The following is an 11,926-nucleotide window of genomic DNA, read 5'->3' as shown; positions in this document are numbered from 1 at the left end:
AGGTGGGCATGGTGTAATAGCTGGTTGGGGTGAGGTGGGCACAGTGTAATAGTTGGTTGAAGGTGGGCTCAGAGTAATGAGCTGGATGTTCCAGGTGAGGTTCAGGCCCATGCCAGGAATCAGAGGAGGGAAATCCTATCACGGAGAATCCTCTTAAAGAGGATATCTGTTAAATCCCAAACAGACAGACAGACACAGACACACACACACACACACACACACACACACACACACTCATACATAGGGCAGGTGTGTCTGCCACCTGCGACCTAGTCTCAACACCAGACCCATGCTGTTATTTTGCTGATACTCTACGTAAGCTACGCTAACTACGTTACTGGATGCTGCAGATCTCTCTATGGGTCTGGGAAACTTCATGCAAAAATCTGGTGCTCAAATCCTGGCAATTCAATGCGAAACCAATCAGTAATGACTTTTGCGATCAGGCGTTCCCACCCATAGATATTCCCCACCCATCTAACCTGGACTTACGTCTCTCATTTGCTGCTACGACCTGTCACTCTTTCAATTTTGAACTGTCGATACACCCTCAGAACACCAGTTTGAGCGGCGAAGTGGCACAGACTCTATTATGTAATATACGGAGCGCAGCAATTCAACATAATATTTAAGTCTGCAGAGAGTCTACCCGCGACCCAACAAAGGCCCCAGTAGTTTTCCCCAGATTGACCCAACAGACCTGGATTCTAGTTCTTATCTGGCTCATAAGGGTGTTTACAAACACCCACACACACACAGAGCACGGCAGGGTGAGGCCCAACTGTTGGGGGGGCCCGGCCCTGTACCACCATACCAGACCAGACCTGGGCCCTTTAAAGAGCAGGGTTGGGGTTGGAGTGTTGGAGTGCCATGCTCACTGCCAGGCCGCCAGGCTCTCTCTTGCCTGCCTCTGCCCACCCCTTCTCTCTCTCTCTCTCTTTCTGAGACTTCAGTTGGGTCTACATGTGTCTCTGTGGGGGCTGTCCCAGCCTCACCCATGGCTGTAAGTATGCATGTGCCTAAGTGCGTGCGTGTGTGTGTGTGTGTGTGGTGTGTGTGTGGGTCAGCTGAGGTCTCCGTGTCTATTTCAGACTTCCCTGGCCTCCACATATGGGAGTGTCGGAGAGGTTTGGACTAGCCAACGCTAGCTGACTGGCAGATGATTGTTGTTTGGATACAACTTATTTGTATTCAAATTATTCGGTCACCCTGAACAGTACAACAGACAGACAGACTGACACACACACACACACACACACACACACACACATACTCAATCACCGTTCCATACCACTGCTGAACTCTGTACACATCAGCCCCTCTGTACTGACCACATCGCCATGGAAACTATCCATGACTGGTGAGCTAATCTCAGCAATCCATAGGTAAAAATGTGTATGTGTGTGTGCTTGCATACTGTATGTAATAAATGTTTATTATACGGTAATAGGCTACTCTGCAGCCACATACTCAGGTTTCAGTTCCTCTCCTGTGTGTGATGTCATCGGTTAGTCCATCTTAAAAGTTAGAGAAAGAAAATAGCACTATTGGTGTATGTAATTGTTTCTAGTATTGCAGTGTGATGTTTTTTTGTTCTGTATGTTCGGTTTTCTGTATATGTATTGTTGTAACTTTATTTTAAGATGTCCTCTTGGCCAGATAAAAAGAGATTTTAATCTCAATGACTTTTTTCTATCTGGTTAAATAAAGGATATTGATATTGATCGGTGTGAGACCACATCTGACTGAGGGGCCTCCAGGTAGATTTGCCTCCCTTCCCCTGGATCATCCAGAGACTTTCTAGAACACTGGTTAAATTAAGCTTTAGCAGTACTCCTGGCACACACACACACACACACACACCACTGCTACTGGTTAATTTTTACCAGGCCAGCATACACCCTATCATATAACACACACACACACACAAAATGAATGTTTGACCAACAGGCCGTAATACAGTATAAGGTACTCTCCCTCGGGGTAGCTCAATGGGCTGGGGCGCTTACCATATAAAGGCTAGTCCTTTCTGCAGCGGCGTGGGTTCGAATCTGGCCCACGCCCTTTGCTGCATGTCTTCCCCCCTCTCTCTCCCACCTTTCCTGTCTGTCACCTACACTGTCCTATCCCAATAAAGCAGAAATGCCCTAAAAATATCTTTAAAAAAAAAAGGTACTCTCTCTCTCTACACACACACACACATATGAAACACAAATACACACGCGCACACACACACAACAATGGGGCATTGCCTGTTTGTAGCCGTCGGTAGTAACTACATCCATCCTGGTCTTGTTTACTGTATATCTGCAGTGTTCTAATCACTAAGAGACTGAACAATGCCACCAGTATAACACTGGCCCGAGGGGCCGCTGCCCAGCCTGCCAACAGACAAACACTATTATTACCATACCTGGCCAGGGCACAGCACGCTGTACCTGGTTCCTCAAGCCCGTTAACCCAACAAACCCTGACCCGACCCGTCTGTATCTTCTATCCCCCGTCACCTAAAATTAGTAGGCCTACAGGTACAGGTACAATGGAATTCTTGTCATTGCGTGTCCTTACAATAGGTTATCTTATCAGCACTAATCAGTTCCATTCCAGTACTAGGTATGTAGCTAGACATGCTAAGGTTGTCAAACTGGCAATAGTAGCCTATAGCATAGCATAGTCTAGTAGGCTACTCTGTCAATTATCAATATCTAAGACAGAGAGAGAGGGGGTGGGGGGGGGAGAGAGAGAGAGAGAGAGAGAGAGAGAGAGAGAGAACTCATCCCCCTGTAGCCGTTGTAAAATGTCCATTAACGTCCCATGTAGCCTACCGTTTACTACCGCGGCGAATGACCAGTTTACCTAGTATCGTCCACACAGAGCCTGCAAACAGAAACTCCCATCACCATAAAGAAATGGCAATGTCTTGTTACAAAGGCAGCTTCTTAACTCTAGCGTACATAGTAGCCTAAATACAGGCCTACCTTACAGCGCTATGTCAATACGACTGTCAAGGATGGGGAAGAAAAGCGGAGTTCCTTGTGTCTGGCTTGTCACTTGTAGGCTATAGCCCTTCTTAGCCCACCATTTATGCACAATCAATCACGCAAAATGAATGGATATCGTGAACCTGCTATTCCTATTCGGCAAAGTAGACAACAAAACGGGGGTTCTAACGGGAACCGGAATGCTTGTGAATGTCTCCGCTATTTCGTTCCGTCTCGGCAGCGGTCGGAATCAGAAACCAGCAGGCCGGGAGGGAACGAGCAGACGGCGCAAACACTAAAAGCGTTTTCCGAGGAGGACATAGTAACAGTAGAGGTTCTTACCATTCTTTGGCACATAAAACGTGCGTTTCTTCGATATATATACTCGGCATTACTACGATGCGTCCGCGGGATGGTCGGTGTGAAGGTTGAATGCGGAAACGGGGACTTGAGGAGCCTACAGTCGGACTGCCGCTCCTCCACACCGCTCCGTTATCGGGCAGAGCAGCGCTGACACAGGGCGGCAATGCGCATGCTTGTGTCAATTCAATGAACACTGCATCGCATTCAGCGGGTAGGGATGCTGGTCAATGTGATATAACACATTCGTTAATGTAACAGCAAGCAATAGTGTAACATGACTCGAGTCATTTAGGCTATGTGAACCAACAATGTAATCTATACACACACCTATCTGTCCCCACCCAAACAAGTGAGCTGGCTCAAGAGAGCTGAATGGCTGATGATCTAACTATTGATGAGATGATGTTATCCTGCAGCGTAGCCGGAGGGGAAGCCCACTGTACTTTGGACTGTGGCCATCAACTCGATAACTATTCACATCATGTCTGTGATGTAGGCTACCTCAGTTACCCGGTAATATGTCCCAAAAAACACCCATTCCAATGAACAAGATAGCAATTCCCCATTTTGCATAATAGTAAATGTACAGTAGGCTATTAACTAGGTGTAGCGGTGCCATCTAGTGGCTGGCGAGAGAATACATTTGACAAGATAGGCAGAATATGATTAAACATTCTTTTACTCACTATAAATTATTTTCCGACTCTTGAGGCTGAAAATGTGTATTTATATTGTGTGTGTTCCCCCAATAATGTATACTTTTGTCATGAATAAAGCACTTTTTAAAAAGCGAGTGTATCATTCTCCTTTCACATCACCAGTATAGGGTAATCGGTAAACCAAATGTTGAAAACCGGAGTGTGACGTTGAGGGTGAAGTGTGTGCTTTAAAGTTAGTCTACTATTAGTGTTAAAAGTGCTCATCACCACAATTCCCATTCTAGCCAAGTAATTCCTATGCTATCCACGTAATTACATATCTATGTGATACATATGTGGATATAGGCCTACATCAAGGGAAATAACGAATAATTGTTGTTCTGTAAATAAACCTACTCTGATTTCTCTTGATTTTATAGGCTTGTTTCATTTTATGGAGCCCCCTTGCTCCTGTTAAACCAAGGGGGGTAGGGGTTATTATCCAGAAAACATGTCTACACGGAATGCACATTCACCACACATTTCGGTTGCAGAAATTTGCTATTGTTTTTGTGCATGGTCATGAACATCAAAATAAAACAACTATGACATTGTACATTTTCCAGATCCTTGATGATGTAGTGGATACAGTGCCTGACTCCCATGCCAAAGGTCAGGGTTTCTAGCCCTGCTGTGGGAGTTTTTTTGTCACTGGATGTTATAGAAGCTATGTAAAAATGTGGTTACCTGGTGATGCTATGTCAGTTATTGAATTTATGTGCAGTAATTGAACATTTGAAATAATCTTGTTTTAAAATGATATACAGTATAGGTGTCTCAGTAATTACCCATTATAGGATATATTCGGCTATACTTTGCATGTATTTACCAGGTAAATGTTTAGTAATTGGGGGACTATGAAAGGAAGGGTTACCCAAAAAATGTTCAGAGTAAGTTAATTTAGCAATAGAAATCCATAAGCCTAGGGCCAATGGGCCTAGGATATAGACAATAAACTACCGGTGGAATGATGGTGGAGCAATAGTGGGAGCATTTCGGATTACTAGCGGACCGCTGTCCCTGATGCTAATAATCCGCCAGAGGTCCGCTTGCCATTCGATGTGCAAATGGCCAGGAACCCGCCAGCGGATTCGGCCGGATGTCCGCCAGCGGATTCAGCAAATAATGTGAGATGAAATTGGACAAAATAAAAGATGTATCTCGCACAGACAAGGGTCAGGTTTCCCGAACGAGAAGCACTTAACTGAGTTAAGAAGCTTCTTAACTCCAAAGTACTTCTTAACTCCCATGCAAAGGGTTGCTTAAGAAGGGTTCCTTAAGATTCTTTATCGGGAAACCCGGCCAAGGTCCCTGAACAATATGAGCCTATTTTGAGGTGTTTTGGTCACGTGGTTCCAGAGCTATTGAAAAGAAAAGGTCTAAAAATGACAATTAAAATTCATATAAAATAATGTGAGATGAAATTGGACAAAATAAAAGATGTATCTCGCGCAGACAAGGTCCCTGAACAATATGAGCATATTTTGGTCACATGGTTCCAGAGCTATTGAAAAGAAAAGGTCTAAAAATGTCCCTAAACAATATGAGCATATTTTGGGGTGTTTTGGTCATGTAGTTCCAGAGCTATTAAAAAGAAAATGTCTAAAAATGACAATTAAAATTAATGTAAAATCATTTGAGATGAAATCGGACAAAATAAAAGGTGTATCTCGTGCAGACAAGGTCCCTGAACAATATGAGCCTTTTCTTGGGGTGTTTTGGTCACATGGTTCCAGAGCTATTGAAAAGAAAAGGTCTAAAATGTACAATTAAAATTCATATAAAATAATGTGAGATGAAATTGGATATAAGCCTATTTTGGGGTCATTTGGTCACATGCTCCCAGAGATATTTTAAAGAAAATCTCTGAATGACAATTAAAATTTATATAAAATAATGTGAGATGAAATTGGACAAAATAAAAAGTGTATCTCATGCAGCCAAGGTCCCTGAACAATATGAGCCTATTTTAGGGTCATTCTGTTACGTGGTCCTAGAGCTATTGAAAAGAAAAGGTCTAGAAATGAAGATTACAATTTTTATAATATGGTGTGAGATGAAATTAGACAAAATAAAAGCAGCAAATCCCCCTGAACAATATGAGCCTATTTGGGGGTCTTTGGGTCACGTGGTCTCAGAGCTATTGAAAAGAAAATATTTAAAAATGACAATAAAAATTAACATAAAATGGTGTGAGATACAATTCGACAAAATATAAGGTGTATCATGTGTAGCCTACACATGGTCCCTGAACAATATGAGCCTATTTTGATGTTTTTGAGTCATGTGGTCGTAGAGCTATTGAAAATCAAAGATTTAAAAAAAAGTCATATAAAACTGTAATTTGCAGACTGTCCCTAACATTTGCGTAGCAGCCTGTCTTGAAGACAGTTGCTGTACCATCAAAGAGTTGGAGAAGTTCACCTCGAATATCCAACTGGAATATCCAAAATCAAACCAACTTCACTTTGCCGCATTGGAACTGATGTGTCCAGGCGACAAGACCTATCTTAATTTATCAGACATTATTTCATGTCATTTCAATTCACAGCTATTTCAGTGGCATGACTAGCTTCCGTCCTACTAGCCCCTTTTCAGGAACTGAGTGCGCTGATGACGTGGGGGCTGCCCATAATTCCGACATCTCATTATTCCAACCACTCAATGTTCAGAAAATTACCCATTATTCCGAAGTCTCATTGTTTCGGCGTCCCGTTGTTCCGACCATATTAAACCCATTTGTCCGACGTCCCATTACTCCGACCAACCTGGTCTCATTTGGCAGACTTCAGAATTCGACGTTTGTCCATCGCCTCCAAACGTCATTTCTAGACGGCATCATACAACATAACAGTTACAGTAGACTATGATGAAAATAACGTATAGGCCTATGCGTGGAAAAACTTGGACTGTGAGCATTGAGCAATACCCCTGCGCGCCAGCACGCCTCCACTAAGTGCCCACTAAGCGCCGTCCGAGTAGCTCCACTCCTGGGTCCAGTTTCGTAAATTAGCCTGATCCCTGTGTCCACGTCTATCCCCTTCTGCCAAGTGGTAGAGATTGATATTGGTCGGAGTAATGGGACGTCGGACGAATGGGTTTAAAATGGTCGGAACAACGGGACATCGAAACAATTAGTAATTTTTGGAACATTAAGTGGTCGGAATAATGAGACATCGGAATTATGGCATGGCACCGATGACGTAGCATCTGCTGCCACAGTCCTTTCTACCAACATAGGAAATTTTGACTTTTAAATAGTCGCCAAGTTGACGGCGCTTGGCACTCATATTTAAAAGTGTCAAATAAACATTTCAAAGCCACTCACCAAAGCAGAAATGCCTATTCTAACAAATGATGGGTTTTGAAAGCTCGGTGCTACCGTTAAGTGATCATCATCATTATTTTTCGAGGTAGTCTTCTTCAACTGCCATACAACTCCGCATAGCGAACAGTGCCCCATCTGGTCAGAAATCCTCAAAACTACCTCGAAAAATAATGACGATGCCACAAAAACCGGCTAAAAAGATCACTTAACGGTAGCACCGAGCTTTCAAAACCCATCGTTTGTTAGAATAGGCGTTTCTGCTTTGGTGAGTGGCTGTGAAATGTTTATTTGACACTTTTAAATATGAGCGCCAAGCGCCACCAACTTGGCGACTATTTAAAAGTAAAAATTTCCTGTTGGTAGAAAGGACTGGGGTAGCAGATGCTACGTCATCAGTGCACTCACAGTTCCTGAGAAGGGCTACCATCCTACAGGTCCTGAACAGAAACAAGCCAGCCACGCACATAAGCCAGGCTGGACCTGGCCTGGTTACCATGAATAGTTGACCCATGATAGATCCTGTTACCGTAGAAGATATCGGTCCTAATACAGAGTAGAACCATGATAGATCATGTTACAGAAGAAGATATATAGATCCTAATACAGTAGAACCATGATTGATCCTGTTACAGGATCATGGGTCCAGCTCGTGCCATTGCGCAAGCGTTGTGAACTCTCCTCAGCGTCATAGCAACCAGTCAGAAGAACATCAACAACATGGTGAGATGTGATGTTATTCTGCAAATTAAGCTCTTTGTTTAGCTATCTATCTTTGTCGTTTATCATTCACTTGGTTATGTTAGACACCAAGACCTTTACCGTTGATCGACAGCTCGATGAGTCTCGGCCAAAATAGCTTACGCTAAAAATTAAGTTAGCAAGCTGCTTCCGAACGTTAGCCAGTATTGTAACGTATATCGTTTTAAATGTAGGTGCAAACTTACTAAATCTATGTATTCCGTCTCATACCTAGCTAACATTAGTTGTCAGTCAACCTAGTTAGCTATGCTCAAACGTGCACGTCTGCACGAGTCAGCTGGTCCTGAAGAAGATAGCAGCTTCTAGCCACGTTAGCTAGCTAGCGCGGATGGCTAGCGTTATACAATCTTACCTACAATCTCAACGTTATCTAGCTAAATGTTGTTGTATTGGCTTATTCATATTTTATCTGATGTTATGTTAATATTTCGTAGGCAAAAGCAACAACCATAAAAGAAGCACTTGTCAAATGGGTAAGTCTGTTGATGCCAATGATGGTGATGTGACCTTTTAACTTACCTGGAGAATTACAGTACCAACCATTGTCCACTGTTAATGAACGTGATTTGTCTACTGATTCTAGTTTATCTCACCCCAAAACTCAACAGTAATTAACAGTCAAATAAAGAATTTGCATATAGAATCAGAAACGTTTATTGCCATGTAGTTTACATACTGTGTTGTGCTTGCAGGAGGAGAAGGCTGGGGAGAAGGTGGGGGAGGCCAAAGCAGTGAAGCTGTATGGGCAGATTCCTCCCATTGAGAAGATGGACGCCTCTCTCTCTACTCTCATCAACTGCGAGTGAGGATGCTAACCTTATAGTCTCTATAACGCAGTAGCTAACATGTCGTCTGGTCTTCTGTCATACGACTCTCCTGTGTTTGACCCTCTCTAGGAGGCTATCTCTGTCGACAAACTGCATCGAGAAGATTGCCAACTTGAACGGTCTTAGTGAGTACACAGCACTAATATTCCATCATGCCAACTTGGATCAGAGCCTAATGCTGATGAGTGACCGAGCACACAATATTTTTTATTGTTCCTCTTAGAGAACCTACGGATATTATCCTTGGGACGGAACAACATCAAGAATCTGAATGGATTGGTGAGCTTGGCTTCGTTCTCCATGTCTGACTCCTGGTCCAGAGTGTATAGGTTAGACTCTGGCTCACAACTGATGTCCCTGACCACAGCATTAGTGTTAGTACAGTATTTAACTTCACTGGCGCCAGGTTGACAAAGTTTGCTTGCGGAACACCGCACTCTATGCCCTTACAAGCCTGATTCGTGCCACCGGCCACGGGGATATGGCCATCTTAACAGTACTCAATCTGACCCTATCCCTGGTGTTCCACAGGAGGCGGTGGGGGACACGCTGGAGGAACTGTGGATCTCCTACAACCTGATAGAGAAGCTGAAGGGGATCCATGTCATGAAGAAGCTCAAGGTCCTCTACATGTCCAACAACCTGGTCAAGGAGTGGGGTGAGCCCATGTTAACACAATATAACATCTTTATCCAGCGAGTAAGGTTGGTGTAATAATAACCCCTGATGTCAGCCATATAAGTAAAGTAGTAAAAGTAGCAAGTAGTGAAATGAGACACAAATAATACAGAAATGCTAATAAAACCGTATTACTAAAGTCTCACTTAGTTACACAGGGAGCTGCCACCTTGTTCACGACTTCCAGAGTGAACTGGGGGTAGGGTCGAGTGAGTACACAAGTGAAGAAAACAAGTTGAGAGGGGCGTTCCAGTTAAAACTCTGCGTAGTATCGCGTAAATCACTACTTTTCTGGCCAAATTTAACGCAGCATTACCCCTAGTCTCGCAATGCCAGACTTTCAAGATCTCCGCCTCTCTCTCTAGCTGAGTGCAGCATTTAGAGACTGACTCGTGAGTCTACATTACCCCTGATGTCAGCCATATTAGTAAGGTCCGAGTTATAACCCCTGATGTCAGCCATATTAGTAAGGTCAGAGTTATAACCCCTGATGTCAGTCATATTAGTATGATTGGAGTTATATCCCTTGATGTCAGTCATATTGGTACTGTAAAGTCAGAGGTATAACCCCTCAAGTCTGTTGTTAGTAAGTCAGTGTCCCTGGTGTTGCAGCGGAGTTTGTGAAGCTGGCTGACCTGCCTGCGCTGGTGGACCTGGTGTTTGTGGGGAACGCTCTGGAGGAGAAGTACACAGCAGAGGGCAACTGGATAGAGGAGGCCACCAAGAGGCTGCCCAAGCTCAAGAAACTAGATGGTAAACTATCTGCAGACTCTACTACTCTGTAGGAAGAAGATGCTTCTGTATAGTATTGCAGACAGTCTGTGTGTATGTATGTATGTGTGTGTGTGTGTGTGTGTGTGTGTGTGTGTGTGTTTGCGTGTGCGCGCGCTGGCTTGCGTTTAGTTTTTACAATCCAAGCTAACATCCTTTGTCTTCATCTCACCTCTAGGCAACCCAGTGATCAAGCAGGATGATGATGACGATGGAGGAGAAAACTAACACACTCACTTTATTATGGTCTTTACACTTTGACCTTTTATAGATTTTACACTTTTTTAAATGTTTTTTTTCACACCAACACCATTTGACACACCAATTAAACCACCAGGATATCCCAGGCTGTCTCCTTGTTAATGGTAGGCAGAGAAGCCCCATCATTCCCCCCCAAAGCACATTCCTGGTGCTCATACAACATCCAGTTGTTGTGAAGACATAAACAGTGATAACAGTATGGGAGCCAGTCAAACCAACATGTTGCCTGGTAGGTCTGTCAGAGTTGCACTATGAGCCTGCTTTAATTCACAGATACTAGTTATATAGAAAGCACAACTGTAGCTGTTACTATTTGAAGGGTTTGTGTTTATTATGAAGGCACCAACAGCATTTTGTGTGACTGTTAATGAAAGCACATTTCCTGTTGTAGCCTGCTCGATTCCTGAGTCCTTGGCATGTACCCTTCCTGAGGTGGTTGGAGAATGGGCATTTCAGATGGGATTTTTCTGGCTACAAACAAATACTGTTATACTCAGCAGTGATATCTACTTTTTTGTCGTTCATGAGTGTTTTGTAAAGTGAATCTATTTTAATTAAATTATTACTTGGCATGTTTGTATATAAGAAACTTAGATGTTTATGATTTTCGAATATGAGAATTAATAAAATATGTTGCACTAATGTTAAGTATTGGTTTGGTGTTAATTTTGTCAACTCAAAAGTCATGCAAGCACAACTTTTAATGTTTCTTGTATACTGGCAAAAAGAGATTTTCATTTCCAATATTGACCAATCAAATGGATTAAGGAAATTAAACCATATAGGATGGAGGAGATCCTATTAATGCATCCATGAGGAGATAATACTGTACTGCTTTTAACAGTTCTTGTTTTGATTGGTAAGCATGCTACTGCAAGGTGTTGATTGGTAAGCATGCTATTGGAAGGTGGGAATATGTGGTGAGGAAGAAACAGTAGACTGTTTTATTGTACTGCCAGCAGTATGTTTTCCGAGAGGGAAGTCCTACAGAATGCCCTATGTAAGGTTGGGGAGGGAGATATTATAAATGTTCTACAGAAATATTCAGAGGATGTGTGTTGGAAACTCCTTCTGAAGTATTTCTGTCAACAAGATTACTGTATAGAATTAATCTGAGGAGATGGTCTTTCATGACTGAGGGGGTGGCGGTAATTCACCCGAATAGTCTGGGGCCTTTCTCGTTCGGTGTTGTTTCGCCGGTCTAGAGCGGAAGCGCCATGACGCATCGCATAATCATCCAGTCTGGACCGGAAGACGAAC

General features: G+C 43.1%; 1 protein-coding gene across 1 annotated transcript; it reads left to right on the top strand.

The window, feature by feature from the left end:
• Positions 1 to 7,983: 7,983 nt before the first annotated feature.
• Positions 7,984 to 11,203, top strand: dnal1 (dynein, axonemal, light chain 1). The gene is made up of 8 exons (XM_084437889.1): positions 7,984 to 8,090; positions 8,564 to 8,602; positions 8,822 to 8,931; positions 9,026 to 9,081; positions 9,180 to 9,235; positions 9,488 to 9,614; positions 10,247 to 10,387; positions 10,584 to 11,203. The coding sequence occupies exons 1-8, from the start codon at positions 8,088 to 8,090 to the stop codon at positions 10,631 to 10,633; spliced, it is 582 nt and encodes a 193-aa protein (XP_084294015.1). The 5' UTR covers positions 7,984 to 8,087; the 3' UTR covers positions 10,634 to 11,203.
• Positions 11,204 to 11,926: the final 723 nt, after the last annotated feature.

This window comes from Borostomias antarcticus (assembly GCF_949987555.1).
Source record: "Borostomias antarcticus genome assembly, chromosome: 5".
Classification (NCBI taxonomy): domain Eukaryota; kingdom Metazoa; phylum Chordata; class Actinopteri; order Stomiiformes; family Stomiidae; genus Borostomias; species Borostomias antarcticus.
The sequence above is the reverse complement of the archived record's forward strand: the minus strand, read 5'-3'. Positions and strand labels throughout refer to the sequence as shown.

What these genes read in the sequence shown, in the direction of transcription:
- dnal1 (XM_084437889.1), top strand. An exon ending in CAACCTGGTCAAGGAGTGGG is followed by an intron (nt 9,615 to 10,246) that starts GTGAGCCCATGT and finishes CTGGTGTTGCAG; the next exon opens with CGGAGTTTGTGAAGCTGGCT. An exon ending in CAAGCTCAAGAAACTAGATG is followed by an intron (nt 10,388 to 10,583) that starts GTAAACTATCTG and finishes TCTCACCTCTAG; the next exon opens with GCAACCCAGTGATCAAGCAG.